Raw genomic sequence first — 17793 nt, 5'->3', positions numbered from 1 at the left:
TCCTCTTGTCCGTGTCACATTGGACATTGTAAATAATTTTTTTTTCTGCTCTATTTTGTTGATTCCTTTCAGTATTTTGAAGGTCTCGATCATATCCCCTCGCAGTCTCCTTTTCTCAAGGGAGAACAATCCCAGTCTCTTAAGTCGTTCCTCGTATCCCAGTTTCTCCATACCTTTTACTAGCTTCGTTGCTCGTCTCTGTACTCTCTCCAGCAGTTTTATATCCTTCTTTAGGTTGGGAGTCTCTTTACGCTTCCTCAGTGCGGTGACCGCTACATCTTGATAGATGCACACCTTGACTGCATTCCATTTGTAATCCCGCAGCTTACGGGCTGCATGAAATATAGTCTCTTTCACCATGAAGCTGCCCAGGCTCAAAACTATATCTCGAGGTAGGTTTGCTTTGGGGTGACACAGGGCCCTGTGGGCCCATTCACATGTGCTTCCACCTCATCCTGGCATTTGGTTAAATCCACCAACTCGTTTCAAATCAGTGACCACTTTAGTATGTCATAGCGCAGGGTCTGCATTTCCGAACGGATATCCATAAGCAACTTCTTGAGCAAGTCCGGCATTGAATGCGAGTCTGCTGGAGAGCAGATATCGCTCTATGCACTCTGCTCCCTGGGTCTTCCGCGGTCTCTGCCATCTTGGCTGCATGCAGAGGACTGGTGCCTGCCGCTTTCTGCAGTCCCGTCTTTCTCCTGGAAAGTTGTAATTCTCCAGCTTTCGTCGGGTAGACATTATACAGTTCCCACTACCTGCCTCACTTTTCCGGGGTTGAGGTGAGCCGATTTCAGGGTGTTTCAGCTGATTTAAATGCAACTCCAACGGAGCTCCGCTCAGAGACGTCCAGTCATATCAGTGATGTCACTTTCCCTCTCACAGGATATGTTTTTAAAAATGCATTTGCTCAGAAGTAAACTAGAGCTGACTAAAGTACACAGGTCTAGCCTGCTTTTTCTGCATTTCTTTCCTAGAAAGCAAATATAGCTTGCCTGATAAAAGGGAATTGGGTTCTACCCACAATACCTCCAGTTACCTTGGGGGAGGGTAGTGTCTGGAAGCTGAACATTGCTACTCTACTCACAGTCCAGAACTCTTGGCTAGCTTCCAGGAGTTGTTAATACATTGCTGTGCAATAGACCTTGAGGGCTAGATTCTGAAAAACCCACGTTAAAAACTGATGGGCCGCTGTCGCAGCTGTTATTGTAGCGATTTTAAAAAAAGCTAGTCATTCTCCAAACAAGGCTCATGCAAATGAGGTTGGCAGAATAGCAAAGATTCGTGATAGCGATGGGCATATGTGCAGAATAAACACAAAAAACAAACAAAACAACAACAAAAAGAAACAAAACCAACTCGACCCCCTGAACCCCACCCGGCAGTGGGAGAGATGTCCACTCTCTCCTGCTACAAAGCAACAACCCTCCCCCCCACCAAACACCTCCCCGGCAGCGGGAGAGATTTCCACTCCCTCCCACTGTCTGTGTCAAGCGACTCCCCACCTGACCCCCCCCCCCAAGCAGCGGGAGAGATGCCCACTCCCTCCCTCCTTGTATGGATTATAAACAACCTGTATGTACAATTCTAATTGTCACAAGACCTGAAACACCCAAGGCATTACTCATTGAATTTTTCGTGCCCTTACTGGGGTTGGATAATCATCGGTCTTGTTCTTTATTTTATGCAAGCTCGGTTGCTTTTTAAATTATTAGTGTATGATAAACTACCAAAGATAAGAAGAACACTTATCTTTCAGCCCGATGGCTACCCAGCCGTTTCATTGCTTTCCTCAGGGGCTAATACTCTTCAAAGTGTCACTCTTGTTGTAAATCGCTTAGAACTGAAAGGTATTGGCGGGATAGAAGACACCAATGTAATGCAACCTCAGCCTTTTTTTGGGCTTTGAAGGTGAGAATTAAACAATGCTCTTCCTGCACTGCAAATGGGAAGTTAAAAAAATTTAATATAAGTACTCTTAAAGGAAAAAGAAAAGTAGAAGAAAAATGCGTGAGCGGGAAGGCAAATTGCAAAAATTTAACCATGTTCAAAGACACGAGTTCTTAGCTACGCAGAAAACTAAGAAGTGAGGTAGCACGAGCCTACGTCGGGCAGGAAGGCACTTGCACATGCACGACGTGGGCAGTTCGCAAACTTTCTTGAGTACTTAAAGTGGCGATGCACTTTTAAAGCTGCTGTACCGGGGCTTCGTGGATGACATCACCCACATGTGAGAATATACTGCCTTCTTTTCCTGGGATAATAAAGGATTACACTATCACATTGAATTTAAATTGAATGATATTTGGAGACTTCATCATCCTTCATTGCTAGAATATACATTTTGTTCTCCAGTACATAAATCTTTCTCCAGAACTGACTTTTTCCTTGTCACTACTTTTGTGGATTTGGTTAATGATTCTTCAATTGACAGTATCTTAATTTCTGATCATGATGGTATTTCCTTTGAATTTATTCTTAACATCTCCCCCTAATTCCTCTCTTATATGGAGAGATTCAATGCTGCTTTGTTGTTGGATGAAGATTTTATTAAAACATATGCACACAGCTATTGATGATTACTTTAATACGAAAACTGGGTCTGTATCATCCATCCCCTTACTATGGGATGTGTTTAAGGCAACTATGAGAGGCCTTATTATTCAATATACTAATCATCAAGCAAGATTGAGACTAAATTAATTGAATGATAGAATTCTGATACTGCAAATGAGTTGATTAAATTGAAATTTGCATATAATGAAATGTTAAGCAAAAAAGCTAGGGGAGAAATATTTGTACAGAAATCCTCATACTATGAAACGTCTAATAAGGATAGAAGAGTTTTAGCTAATTATCTCAAAGGAAAACAAAGGGATTTGATTACAAAACATATTACTGATTCATCAGGTAATTTGCTTACTAGATTAGACGATATTTTACAACAATTTACTATAGGGTCCTTTTACTAAGGAACGCTAGACAGCGCTAATATTTAGCACGAGCTAAAACGGGTAGTGCGCCTTAGTAAAAGGACCCCTATCCGCTATAATAAAACCCTTAGCGCGTATGCGCACTTAAAAATCGGTGGGTCCGTGATGCCGTGCCCACACATGCGCATTAGAAAGAGCCTGTGCCAGTTTCCGTGTCGGTTTCCCCAGCGATGGTTGTATTTTCATGCGCCGGTTTCCTCTGCTTTGAAAGGAGCCTGCGGCAGTTTGGTGCGCTGACATAAGGAGCCTGCGGTGGAGGTTTTCGCGCGGCGTTTTCCCCAGCTGCCTCCAAAAACAAGGGACACTTCTCAGATAAGCCTGCTTAGGAAAGGGAGATATTTTGCTTTGTTTTGGGGGAAAGGTGTGTGCAGGGGAAGCTGTGAACTATCTTACATTGGTTTAGGTAAAGGGGTGTGTGCTGGGGGAAGGGGCACAGGGAGCAATCTTGCTTTCCTTTGGGGGGAAGGGGTGTGATTTGTTGGAGGACAGAGAATGATCTTGTTTTGCTTTAGGGGGAAGGGTGTGATTGGTCGGGGACAGGTAGTGATCTTGGACAGGGGAAGCAGGTAAGGGAGAAGGGGTACTACTGAACAAGGGGGAGGTAAAAGTAAGGGAGAAGGGATGCTGCTGGACAGGGGGAGCAGGAAAGGGGTGCTGCTGGACAGGGGGGAGGTAAAAGTAAGGGAGAAGGGTTACTGCTAGACATGGAGAGCAGGGAAGTGGTGTTGCTAGACAGGGAGAAAGAAATGCCTAAGTCTACACATCTATTCTAGCACCCGTTAATGTAACAGGCTAAAAAAACTAGTATTGTATAAATCTTTATATACTTCTGAAAGTTCAAACATTAATAATATGAACTCTTTTTTGTCCAACATTCCATTACCCCATTTAATTTGTTTAAAGAAGGAACAGTTGGAGCAAAGAATTACATGCGAGGAAATTATCGCAGCTATATCATTGTTACAAAAATCTAAAATACCTGGCAATGATGGTTTTACTACTGAATTTTATTCTGCTTTTAAAACCCAATTGGCTCCTTATCTTTTGTTGGTATACTTTTGTTGGTATACCAAAATATGTTAGATAAACTGTTTCTGGAAGATGGCAGAAGCATTGATTATTATACTCCCTAAGCCTGGCCATAATCCCAATGATATAGAGAATTATGTGAATAAGACTGAGATTATGTTTGTGGGGAAACCTGATCCTAAATGGCCCAAGGAATTAAAGGTTATTGATGATGATCTTCCAAGTAAGTGAGTCAATGACTGTTCTAGGTGTAAAGTTGGATTGTGACCTCTCAATAAATTTACAAGTTGCAAAAACTGTACAAGCATGTTTTGTGCAAATACACTTATTGCATTGCGTAAAGTCTATGTTGTCTCCTTATGATTTCCGCACAGTAGTTCAAGCAACGGTATTATCTAGACTGGACTATTGCAATGTTCTGTATCTTGGAATAACTAAGACAAGATACAGGGCATTATAAGTTGTGCAGAACACTGCAGCAAGATTGATAACAGGCGTATCTATCTTGAGTACCTGAATAAATTAATGTAAACCGTTCTGAGCTCCTTTGGGAGAACGGTATAGAAAATTGAATAATTAAATAAATATGATCACATCTCGCCCTATCTCCAACAACTGCACTGGCTGCCTGTTGTTTTTAGATCTCAATATAAAGCAATAATGATTTGCTATCAATTCTTGTATTGAACCATACCTGAATTGTTTAAAAGTAAGATGTCAAATTATTTACCATCTAGGTCTCTGCGTTCTGAGAACTCAGTGTTATTAAAAACAAATGTTAATCTAAAATATGCTGTGCAGGGGTCAAATTGTGGAATTTGACCTCTTGTCATGACAATTACGAAAATGTCATGACAAAAGAAAACTCTTAAAAACGCAGTTATTTGTTAATGCATTTTTCTAGGAACTGTTCTTTGCGGTTGTTCTTTTGATGGGCACTTCACGTGATTTTCTGATGATTATATGTTAATGTTTGTTTGATTTTATTTGTTTTATTGAATTATGTATGCAATGATATGTAATCCGTTTAGGTTTTTTAAAATAAATAAATACTGATGAGAAAATCCATGCTAAAATCATAGCGAACAGACTTTCTAAATACATGTCTAAATTGATACATACTGACCAACCTGGTTGCATTTCTAATAGATACTCTTTTAATAATGTTTGATTATACTTACAACTTATGCAATTCTCTGAACATCTTGAAGAACTTGCCTTCTCAGTATCTCTTGATGCTGAGGCGGCTTTCAATAAGATTGAGTAGACATATATGTTCAGAGTATTGGAACTTTTAGGCTTTGCTCCATTTTTTTGTAATGTGATTAAATCATTGTACTCTCATCCTAGTGCCTGTATATAAAGCACAGTTACTTACCATAACAGGTGTTATCCAGGGACAGCAGGCAGATATTCTCACATGTGGGTGACGTCATCTACGGAGCCCCAGCGCGGGTGACGTCATCTACGGAGCCCCAGCGCGGACAGCTTTTCAAGCAAACTTGATTGAAGTTTCAAGTTTGCTACACTGCACCACGCATGTGCATGCCTTCTTGCCCACTAGAGGGCGCATCCCACCTCGTGGTCCTCAGTTCCATCACTAGCAAAGAAGCCATCCTCGGGGAGGCGGGCGGGTTGTGAGAATATCTGCCTGCTGTCCCTGGATAACACCTGTTACGGTAAGTAACTGTGCTTTATCCCAGGACAAGCAGGCAGCATATTCTCACATGTGGGTGACCTCCAAGCCAACCAAAAAAGGGCAGGTGGGAGGATGGCAATTTAGGAAAACAGAATACGTAACACCGACTGGCCAAACCAGCCGTCGCTTCTGGACAAAGTGTCCAGACAGTAGTGGGAGGTGAACGTATGAACCGAAGACCAAGTGGCAGCTTTACATATGTCCTCCATAGGAGTGGATCGGAGGAAAGCAACCGAAGCTGCCATCGCCCGGACCTTATGCCCCGTGACTCGACCCGGGAGCGGGAGACCAGCCTGAGCGTAGCAAAAAGAAATACAAGCAGCCAACCAGTTGGACAAGGTGCGCTTAGAAACAGGGTGTCCTAAACGATTAGGATCAAATGACAAAAACAATTGAGGAACCTTCCGATGAGACCTGGTACGTTGGAGATAAAATGCCAACGCCCTCTTACAGTCAAGCGTGTGAAGCGCCGTCTCGCCAGGATGGGAGTGGGGCTTAGGAAAGAACACAGGAAGGACAATGGACTGATTGAGGTGGAAATCCGACACAACTTTAGGTAAAAATTTGGGATGGGTGCGGAGAACCACCTTGTCATGATGTTACACAGTGAAAGGTGGATCCGCAACCAAAGCTTGCAACTCACTAATCCTTCGAGCAGATGTGAGAGCAATCAGAAATACCACCTTCCAAGTAAGGAATTTCAGGAGAGACTTGTCAATAGGCTCAAAGGGAGGTTTCATCAGTTGAGCTAAGACAACATTCAAATCCCAAACGACAGGAGGAGGCTTCAGAGGGGGACAAACATTGATTAGACCCTTCATGAACCGCGTCACCAGAGGATGAAGCGAAAGAGAACGTCCATCCAAGTGCCGATGGAAAGCTGAAATGGCACTGAGATGTACCCGGACAGATGTCGTCTTCAGGCCGGAATTAGACAAATGTAACAAATAGTCCAGTACCGAAGACACCGGGACCGAATCAGGATCCAGATGACGCGAGGAACACCAGGAGGAAAACCTGGTCCACTTCTGGGAATAACAAAGCCTGGTCGAGACCTTGTGCGAGGCTTCCAAAACTTCCCTCACTGACTGAGAAACCTGGACCGAAGTCAAGGGGAAGGAACCAAGCGGTCAGGTGTAAGGACTGAAGATTGGGATGCAACAGCGAACCCCGACTCTGAGATAGCAGAGAGGGAAACACAGGTAGAAGCAGAGGTTCCCTGACACTGAGTTGAAGAAGCAGGGAGAACCAGTGTTGACGAGGCCACCGAGGCGCAATGAGAATCATAGTGGCTCTGGATGATTTGAGACGGACCAACGTCCTCAAGATCAGGGGGAAAGGAGGAAACGCGTAAAGGAACCTCCCTCCCCAGTCGAGAAGAAAGGCATCCGCTTCCAGACGGTCCAGGGAGTACATCCGAGAACAATAGAGGGGTAGTTTGCGAGTCTCCGGGGAGGCAAACAGATCCACCTGAGGAGTCCCCCAGCGGTAGAAGACCTCGCGTAGGACTCTGGAGTTGAGTGACCACTCGTGCGGCTGGAGAAGCCGACTGAGTTTGTCTGCCAAGCAGTTCTGTTCTCCCTGGATATAGACCGCCTGTAGGAAGATGTTCTGGGAGATCGCCCATTCCCAAAGGCGCAGAGCTTCCCGGCAAAGGGGCCAAGAGCCTGTCCCACCCTGCTTGTTCACATAATACATGGCCACCTGGTTGTCCGTTCGCACGAGGACTACCTGGTCGCGGAGCAGGTGGCAGAAAGCACGAGCCGCCAGAAAGATGGCGCGAAGCTCCAACACATTGATGTGACAGCGTCGGTCCTCCACCGACCACAGGCCTTGGGTCCGCAGACCATCGAGATGGGCCCCCCACGCGTACTCCGAGGAGTCCGTGGTCAGAACCTTGCGAGGCGGAGGGACGAGAAAGAGCAAACCCCCGGAAAGATTCAAAGAGTCGGTCCACCAACGGAGCGAGCGTCTCAAAGAAGGAGTCACCGTTATGCGGGACGAGACCGGATCGCACTCCTGGCGCCACTGAGAGGCCAGAGTCCACTGAGGAATTCTCATGTGCAGCCTGGCGAACGGCGTGACGTGGACCGTCGAAGCCATGTGGCCCAGAAGCATCATCATGCGCTGGGCCGACACCATCGGCTGCTGAAGGATCAGCCGACCCAACTGAACCAAAGCCTCCAAACGTGGAGGAGGAAGAAATGAACGGAGGCGAACAGTGTCCAGCACTGCGCCTATAAACTGAAGTGACTGGGTCGGGCATAACTGGGACTTGGGAAAGTTCACTTCGAACCCCAGTCGTTGCAGGAAGGCGATAGACTGTAGGGTCGCTGAGATAACCCCTTCCCTGGTCGAGGCTTTGATCAGCCAATCGTCCAGGTAAGGGAAAACCTGAAACCCCCGAGACCTGAGTGCTGCAGCAACTACCACCATACACTTCGTGAAGACTCGAGGGGACGAGGCCAGGCCGAAGGGGAGGACTCTGTACTGCAGGTGCAGCTCGCCCACCTGGAACCGTAAGAATTTGCGGAAAGCGGGATGCACCGGAACATGGGTGTACGCTTCCTTGAGATCCAGGGAGCACATCCAGTCCCCTGCCTCCAAGAGAGGATATAATACCGGAAGTGACAACATCCGGAACTTCTCCCGGACCAGGAACTTGTTGAGCTTCCTGAGGTCTAGAATGGGGCGCCAGTCCCCGGTCTTCTTTGGGACCAAAAAGTAACGGGAGTAAAACCCCCGCCCCCGCTGGTCGGAGGGAACAGGTTCCACCGCCCGCAGCCTCAACAAGGCCCTGGCCTCGGCAATGAGGACGGGGAGCTGGGGCCGGTTGTATGGGCAAGCCCCCGGTGAATGTTCCGGCGGCGCAGAGCAAAAGTTGAGAGAGTAGCCCTCGGAGACGGTCCGGAGCACCCAAGCGTCGGATGTTATCTCGGTCCAGGCCGCGTAAAAGGACCGGAGTCGACCCCCTATGGGAAGGGGGTCTGGCGCGATGGCGGAGGGGGGCCGCCCCATCCGCCTATCCCGTCAAAAGGACGGCGCAGGTTTGGCAGGACCCTGCGGTGGAGTCTTGGTTTGTCCCCCTCTGCCCTGTCTAGGGGGGCGCCGAGGCGGTGGCCTTGAAAAAGCCGGGGTCGACTTTTGAGGGTACCTCCTCGGGGGAGGCCGGAAAGGCTTCTGCGGCGTGACTCGAGGTTTCGGACGGACCAAGGAAGCTAACGAGCGCTCCTGTTCCGAGAGCCGTTTGGTCGCCGCCTCCAGGGATTCATCAAACAATTCGGACCCCACGCAAGGCAAGTCAGCAAGGCGTTCCTGCAGGTTTGGGTCCATATCCAGGGTGCGTAGCCACGCCAACCGGCGCATGGCTACCGCAAAGGCCGACACCCTCGATACCAGCTCAAACGTATCGTACACCGCATGGAAAAGGTACAACCGCAATTGAGACAGGTTGGACACAAACCTGTCGAACCCTTCCTTGCGGGAGTCCGGCAAGGCCTCACGATATTGGGGCAGATCCTTTACCATGCCCCGTAGATAGGAGGAAAAGGTAAAGGCATAATTTAACGCCCTGGTTGCCATGAAGGAGTTGGCATAGAGGCGACGACCAAACTTGTCAAGGGTCCGACCCTCCCTGCTGGGCGGAACCGCCGCAGAAACCCGGGAGGGTTGAGTCTTCTTGAGCGCAGACTCAACCAGTAGAGACTGGTGGGAGAGTTGAGCCTTTTCAAACCCCTTAGGTGGTATCGTCCTGTACTTGGACTCCATCTTAGACGGCACCGCTGCGACTGTAAGAGGCGAAGTCAGGTTTCTAAGTAAGGTTTGATGAAGGACCTTGTTCAGGGGCAGCCGAGGGGATTCCCTAGGGGGAGCCGGAAGGTCCTGCTCCTCGAGGAACTCCTTCGTATATTGCGACCCAGCCATGAGATCCAAGCCCAAGGCACGCGCCATGTCCTGCACAAAGCTAGAGAAGGAGGACTGCCTGGCCGGCGGGGAGGGAGTTCTCGACCTCTCCGCCGAACAAAAGGGGGAGGGCTCGTGAGAGTAACAGAGCTCCCTACCGGACCCTGAACCCCATGAGGCCAGATCTAATGGTCTCGAGGGGGTCGGGGAACGTCTTCGCCTCGAAGAACCCCTGGGAGACGTCCCAGGCGTCCGAGGGACCGAGGTACGTCCCCTTATCCTCGGCGAGGAGTCGCGAGAACCCCCTCTCGCAGGGGAACGGAGAAGCCTCGGGTTATCGAGACGAAGCTCCGAAACCCGCAAGGCCTCGCCCCCGAGCGGCGAGGAGCGACCACGTCATCGAGGAGAGCCTCACGAACGCTTCGGCTTCCTCGGGCGACGCCTCGCCCGAGGCCGGCCCGAGGGCGAGGAACCCCGGGAGGACCTCGAGGAGGAGGAGGAGGAAATCCGTCTCACTCGGCGTACCTTGTCCCGGGGCTGAACGCTGCTCTCAGGCGGGGCCCCCGAGGTCGAGGGCAAGGTCGAGGCCGAGGTCGTCGAGACCGAGGTCGCCGAGGTCGGAGCCCCCGAGGCCATAGCAGTCGAGGTCGCAGCCCGCTGCAGTTGCTCGAGGGCGCCAGACATCTCCAAGGAAATCAATGCTCGGAGCAGGTCCTGGAACGCCGGGATCCCAACCATGGTAGGCAGGTCCGAGGCCGGGGGATGCTCCCTGGAGGGCGACCTCGGTCTCGAGTATTCCCTCGGGGCATTAGTGGCCGGAGTCCTAGGCGGGGCCGAGGCCGACCCACCCGCCGCAGAGGAACTCGAGGATGGCTTCTTCGACGACCCTGGAGTCGGGGATGGAAAAGAGGACTTACCCGAGGCAGGTTTGGCCGGGGCCGTCGGCTTCGAAGTCGAGGTAGGTTTGGCCGGGGCCGTCGGCTTCGAAGTCGAGGCACGCGGCGACGCCAAAGGCGCCGAGGTCAAGGCCGGGGCCGAAGCCGAGGCCGACGTCGAGGCCTTTCCGGGCGCGGAGTCAACTTGAAAAAGCTCCGCCATTCTGGTGCGGCGTCGACGAAGCGCTCGAGCCTGGAGAGTGGCACACCGATCGCAGGAACTAGTCGGGTGCTCGGGTCCCAGGCAGAGCAAGCACCACCGGTGGGGGTCTGTGATGGAAAGTAACCGCTCACACCGGGTGCATTTTTTAAAGCCCGTCGAGGGACGGGACATGAAAAGAAAGTGGCCGGGAATGAACGAAGTCCTGCGGCCGCGGCTCCCGGAGCCGAACGGAGGAATTTTTTTTTTTTGACAAAAACGACGAACTAAATCGAAAAAAACAATAAATAAAGCACAGCGACCGAGCTAAACAGCCCAGACGCGGTGTCAGAAGGCTGGAAAAACAGAGCACAATTTCCACAGGGCTTCTGGCTCCGCGGAAAAAACTGAACTGAGGACCACGAGGTGGGATGCGCCCTCTAGTGGGCAAGAAGGCATGCACATGCGTGGTGCAGTGTAGCAAACTTGAAACTTCAATCAAGTTTGCTTGAAAAGCTGTCCGCGCTGGGGCTCCGTAGATGACGTCACCCGCGCTGGGGCTCCGTAGATGACGTCACCCACATGTGAGAATATGCTGCCTGCTTGTCCTGGGATAAATAATGTTATTGCTGTCATTCAAATTATACAGAAGTACTAGACAAGGCTGTCCCTTGTACCTTCTTCTTTTTGATTTCTCTCTTGAACCCCTTTTAGTAGCCATTAAAAATCATGCTAGCCTTTCTGGAATAACTATAAAGGATAAATCATACAAGCTCTCAGCATACGCTGATAATATCCTTCTATATCTTACCAAGCTAGATGTAACTATACCTTATCTGTTGGATCTGATCAACCAATTTGGCAAATTTTCTGAATATAAAATCAACTGGACAAAATCTAAACTATTACCATTTAATGTACACTGTACTAAAGGTCTTTTCCAAAACTTTCCGTTCCAATGGCAAACTAATGGGCTAAAATATCTTGTACTTAAACTTTACCCCAACTTGCAATCCATGATTCAAGCTAATCAAAAGTATATTGTATATAAATCAAAGATTTGTGCTCTAGTCTAGTGGAAGCCTAAATGATTTACATGGTGGGAAAGACTTGAGACTATAAAGATGGCTATTGTTCCCTCTATATTATATATCCTTAGTGAGATTCTGATATTCATTCCAAAGGGTACCGACAAGGAGATTAATAAAGCACTTAAGGAGTTTTTCTGGAAAAGAAAACAACTTCGCATTGCAACTTCACATTTATATATATGAAAAATTATATTTACCAAATAATCAACCATTATATCTACCATTACCATTGGGCCTTTATATTAAGACAAGGCATGATGTGGATCCAATCTTTATCATCGTATGAATCTCCTAGCTGGCTGGAAGAGGAGCCATCATTGTTTTTTCCCATTTGATATTCACCACATTGTTAATACTGTACTTCCTACTACCCTGTATGGCAACCTCATTCCTGCTGCTTCATTGAAGGCTCTAAATATGATGGACTCTATTCTTCCCATTAAAACAGAAGGCACTTCTTATTGGTCTCTCTAGAACAGTGGTCTCAAACTCGTGGTCCGGAGGCCACATGCAGCCCGCCAGGTACTATTTTGAGGGCCTCGGTATGTTTATCATAATTACAAAAGTAAAATAAAACAGTTTCTTGATCATATGTCTCTTTAGCTATAAATTACAATATTATTATTAAGAATTAGCCAAAAGGAAAGATTTATAAACTATAAAGAATTTTACGTCATGCAAAATTGTCATTTCTTTAATAAGACTAACTATTTTTTCTGAGGCCCACCAAGTACCTACAAATCCAAAATGTGACCCTGCAAAAGGTTTGAGTTTGAGACCACTGCTCTAGAATAACCATAAAATCAAAATTCCTGGTAAATCTCTCACTTTTACATCATGATCTAAGAAGGGGGTTTGTACAAAGGGAGACATTATTTCTATGGTAAGAGCCAAATATGGAATATCTTTTATGCAATGCTACAAATGGCTACAAGTCAGACACACTCTCAAAATATATTTTAGAGATTCATTTCTCTGTAGTGACCCACCTTTGATTATTACTTTAAGTACAGAAATATATGCCTTACATCATGAAACATCCAAACTGATATAAAATTATTAGAACATACATATAAGGCTGTTCTCAAATATCTTATTAATGCCTGGACACAACCTACAAATTAATGTTGATGAAGAAATGTGGAAATACTTTTGGAATACTTGTATAAGGATATGCAGGGCTGCTTCTATTAGGCAATCCTTATTCTTTCTTGTGCATGGAAATTCATTCCCCAACTCACTATAGGGCAGCCTAAGCTGATCCATTCGGGGGATTAATTTATCAATCACCACTCACCAACCTTAATACAAAATCTTATTGTGCTAAAACAATAAATATTATAAATATCAAATATTCTATAAACATTATGTGGAACTTAGCTTCAAACAACAATGAAACTTCACAATCGTGATCTCAACGGGACCTGTTTTGCCCGTGGCTTCATCAGGAGATCAAGGAAAATGACTATAACTGAACATGTTCCAACCACATTTAACATCCAGTGACCAATTGGCAGAAAGCTTGATGTGATTAGAACATGTTCAGTTATAGTCATTTTCCTTGATCTCCTGACGAAGCCACGAGCGAAACGGGTCCCGTTAAGATCACGATTGTGAAGTTTCATTGTTGTTTGAAGCTAATATTTGATATTTATAATATTTACAGAATATTTATGATATTTATTGTTTTAACACGATAAGATTTTGCATTAAGGTTGGTGAGTAGTGATTGACCGGTGATTGATAAATTAATCCCCTGAATGGATCAGCTTAGGCTGCACTATAGTGAGTTAGGGGATGAATTTCTGAGGTCTCACCACAAATGAGTTTTATATTTTGAATGAAAGCTCAGTCTTACCACTCTTTTCAGTATTGATTAATGAATTATTTATGATCTTTGGCAATAGTTATTTCACTCCACATTTTTATCATTTTTTATTTTTCAGTGGGGTTTTTTTAAAATCTTTTTTGATTTTGTGAATAATATGAAGAAAGACCTAGAGAAGCTTGAAGAATGGTCTGAAATTTGGCAGCTAATTTAATGCTAAGACATGCAAGGTCATGCATTTGGGCTGCAAAATCCCAAAGGAACGGTACAGTTTAGGGCAGGGGTATCAAATATCGGTCCTAGAGGGCTGCAATCCAGTCAGGTTTTCAGGATTTCCCCAATGAATATGCATGAGATCTATTAGCATACAATGAAAGCAGTGCATACAAATAGATCTCATGCATATTCATTGTGGAAAATCTGAAAACCCGACTGGATTGCGGCCCTTGAGCGGAGATATGATTGAAGTCTACAAAATCCTGAGTGGAGTAGAATGGGTACAAATGGATTGATTTTTCACTCCATCAACAATTACAAAGACTAGGGGACACTCAATGAAGTTTCAGGGAAATACTTTTAAAACCAATAGGAGGAAATATTTTTTCACTCAGAGAATAGTTAAGCTCTGGAACTCGTTGCCAGAGGATGTGGTAAGAGCAGATAGCATAGCTGGTTTTAAGAAAGATTTGGACAAGTTCCTGGAGGAAAAGTCCATTGTTATTGAGAAAGACATGGGGGAAGCCACTGCTTGCCCTGTATTGGTATGTTGCTACTCCTTGGGTTTTGGCCAGGTATTAGTGATCTGGCCACAGTAAGAACGGGCTACTGGGCTTGATGGTACCATTGGTCTGACCCAGTAAGGCTATTCTTATGTTCTTATTTGACACCCCTGGTTTAGAGGATGAAGAACTTATGGTTCTGCACAGATGACTAATAAACTGAGTACCCCTGATATAGGCCCTAAAGTGACTCACTGGGTTGGGAAGTGGTCAATTGGAAGGTGACAAGGGTAATGGTAAATAGATCTCACTCTGAGAAAGGGATGTTACCAGTGGAATGCTGCAGGGTTTGGTTCTTTTTAACATTTTTAAAAGTGATATTGCTGAAGGGCTGTCTGGTAAGGTTTACCTCTTTGAGGTTGTACCAAAATCTGCAATAATCTCCAATGGTGTGGATAACATGAAGGAGGACCTAGCAAAGCTTGAAGAATAGTCCAGAATTTGGCAGCTAAGATTTAATGCTAAAAAATGCAGGGTCATGCTTTTGGGCTGCAAAACCCCAAGGGAATGGTACAGTTTAGTGGGGGTTTATGTGCAAGACAAAGGAGCGGGACTTGGGCGTGATCATGTGACATAATCTTACATGTTAGAAGCCCTTTGGGGCTACTTAGAAGGAACTAAAAGAATAATGCCCTATTGGCCCTGATGAATTGACCCAAAACGCTGGCCACTATTGGTCAAGGGTGAATGTGAGAAATTTAAAAGAAAAATATATTTAATGCCAGTTAAGTACAAAGTTGCATTCAAGTAGAATTGTTAAAATATAGACTGTTGGAAGGTTTTTTTGATGTTGGATTATGAGAGAGTGGATCAAGGCTCCTTAAGTATTTTTATACCGGAAGCCCTTTTGAGGCTTTCTCCTTCCAATTTTTGCATTCATATAGATAAATAGATGCTAAAAAGTATTTTATGAGGTTCTCTCTTTAGAAATAAAGTATTGCTGGTTTGTTGCTGGCTTTATCACAGAGAACGGTATTTTTAGATAATGTGGATACAATTTTTGGTTCTGTTTCCTTTTTTTTTTTTTTTTTTAATAGAACAATGTTAAGGTGGTTCAAACAGGTAGGAAAGGTGACAGCTAAAGCTGGAATAATGTTTGGGTGCACGGGGAGAGGAATGGCCAGTAGGAAAGAGGAGATGATAATGTCCCTTTATAAGACTCTGGTGAGATCTCATTTAGAATATAGTGTACAATCCTGGAGAATGCACCTGAAGTGGAGGTAGTGAGCTATTCACTTCACCACCCATTGCCACAGGTACAAAATTAGCATTAAAATTGTGCTTTCTTGAACTGGGGGGTCACAGCTGATATATACAATTAGGAATCTTACTCTGCTTGCACTTACATCCCTAGGAAAAGATGTTCCTATGTTATAGAAGTGGTCAGCTTCTGTCAGGCCCTTTGAATAAGTTCTCAGTGGAAAAGTCCATAGTCTGGTATTGAGATGGACAAGGGGGAAGCCACTGTTGCCCTTGTATTAGTAACATGGAATCTTGCTAGTATTTGGGATTCTGCCAGACACGTTTCAACTGGATTGGCCACTGTTGGAAACTGGTTACTGGACTAGAATGACCATTGGTCTGAACCATTATGACTGTTCTTATGATATAACACCCACAAAGAAATGTACACACCAACAGAACTGGGACGAATGATTTCTTTATTCAGTGGAAGACCCAACATTGCCAGTGTTTCACTCTTGGCCTGCCTCAGGGGTCTTTGTAATTGCCTGTCATAAGAATTCCTTATGAAAATGATTGTCTCAATATCATGTTAGACTGTTTACCACGGTCAGCATTCAGATTTTAGAGAGTACCTGTGAGTGTCTGCAACAAGCCACTTATCAGCAACCTGGAAGTAAATAAGTAGCATGATGGAGATGTAATGTAACACAACACATGAATAACACAGACTAGGCCTCTAGTTTCTCTCCTTGATTTGCATGAGTTTATACACACCTTTTTCCTTTTTAGAGATTTTACTTTTAGTTGTAACCACTTTCTTCTTCGGGTGCTGGGAAGGAGAGGAATGCTCCCTCCATCTTCTCAACTGGAAATTAATGAACTTCCACATCATGAAAGCCTGGGTTACACAGATAGATGCCAGCACACTGATTCTGCAAACAGATATATCAGTGATCACAGAATTGCAGAACCAAATGTCTTCCCCAAGAAAGGCAAAAGCAGATCTTTTGGAGTGTGCCTGCCGTATTGAGCTTTTCTGGTAGAAAATCTTGCATTCTATGGATATGGTGTACTATGGACATACTTTAGAAATACTCAAAATTCCCCTAAAATAAAGCATTAACAAATGTAAAAACAGAAACTTTGTTCTGACTCAATGGCACAGCATTATAATTAGTGGCAGAAAGCAGAGACCTGCTGGCACCACAGGCTTGCATAAATTGCAGGCTGCCTCATGTTTCTCCTGTAGAGATATGCCACATGAAATGCTGTGGTTTGATACTAATTCTAAGCTTTAAACAAGACAATGATTTTGTAGTAAAACCTACTGAGTACAGAGAAATCTTTAGAGAGTCAATGGCTACTTTTTCTGAAATCCTGATCCTACTATATTACAGGAGGGCATCTTTTCTCAAAACTGTTATCAGAAACAAGTATCCCCAACACTCAGAAAAAAATCAACATTGCATGCATATACATTCTGACTTCATAGTAACTGCAGTTTATTTAATCTACATATTTATACAGTGGTTCCTCTTGAGGGAAGTATTATGGGGAGAACAAATTAACAGGATAGATTTCTGTAAAAAAGTATATTCCCTAAATACAAGGCTTTGATGTATTAAGAAAGGAACCACTATAACAACAATAAAACAATAGAAATTTGTGGGTCCTTAAACAGTCAGTGGGCAAAAATAGATATAAATAGGAAATCCCCTTCACCAAGACATAATGGAGTAACTGGGTCTTGACAACTGTTATGGAAAAATACATTAGAAGTTCAACTCTGTCTACAGTACCTTATGGGCAACACGTTGAAGTTTCCAGTGCTGAAATCCAGAGCTTGATTATCTGCTCTAGCAAGGCCAAAGCCAACCGTAAGAACAGAGAGAATCAAAGTGAGAAGTCTTCCCAAGACGAACAGGATAGCCCACAATGAGAACCTTAACAAAAAAAAAGTCAAATTCATAATTACAACTTCATTAAGAAATACTCAACATCTTATTCAGAGTATTATAATTGTATTATTGATGCATGATTCTAGATGAGAATGTGTCTTTTCTTTTAATGGAATTCCATTTCTCTATATTAATTATAATGTATTTTTGGTATAAACCACTTAAAAACTTTTACCACAAATTAGACAATTTATAAAGTCACATAATGTATGTGGTATGGAAACCGCATAGTTGTATGCAGTATATAAATT

At 44.9% G+C, this 17793-nt stretch overlaps 1 protein-coding gene across 5 annotated transcripts in view; it reads right to left on the bottom strand.

Moving 5' to 3' along the window:
* TRAM1 (translocation associated membrane protein 1) overlaps positions 1-17793 on the bottom strand; it is a 118282-nt gene that overhangs the window by 9280 nt on the left and 91209 nt on the right. For 4 of the 5 annotated variants that reach the window (XM_033933416.1, XM_033933411.1, XM_033933413.1 and 1 more), the window contains 2 exons: positions 17384-17527; positions 16359-16516 (listed from right to left, as the gene is read on the bottom strand). In XM_033933416.1, the coding sequence (XP_033789307.1) occupies positions 16359-16516; positions 17384-17527 (302 nt within the window). Of the gene's footprint in view, positions 1-16216; positions 16252-16358; positions 16517-17383; positions 17528-17793 lie in introns of all 5 variants that reach the window. The other variant, XM_033933412.1, reaches the window with a different exon arrangement.

Source organism: Geotrypetes seraphini, chromosome 2, assembly GCF_902459505.1.
Source record: "Geotrypetes seraphini chromosome 2, aGeoSer1.1, whole genome shotgun sequence".
Taxonomy (NCBI): Eukaryota; Metazoa; Chordata; class Amphibia; order Gymnophiona; family Dermophiidae; genus Geotrypetes; species Geotrypetes seraphini.
Note: the sequence above shows the minus strand (reverse complement) of the source record. Positions and strands in the feature narration are given on the sequence as shown.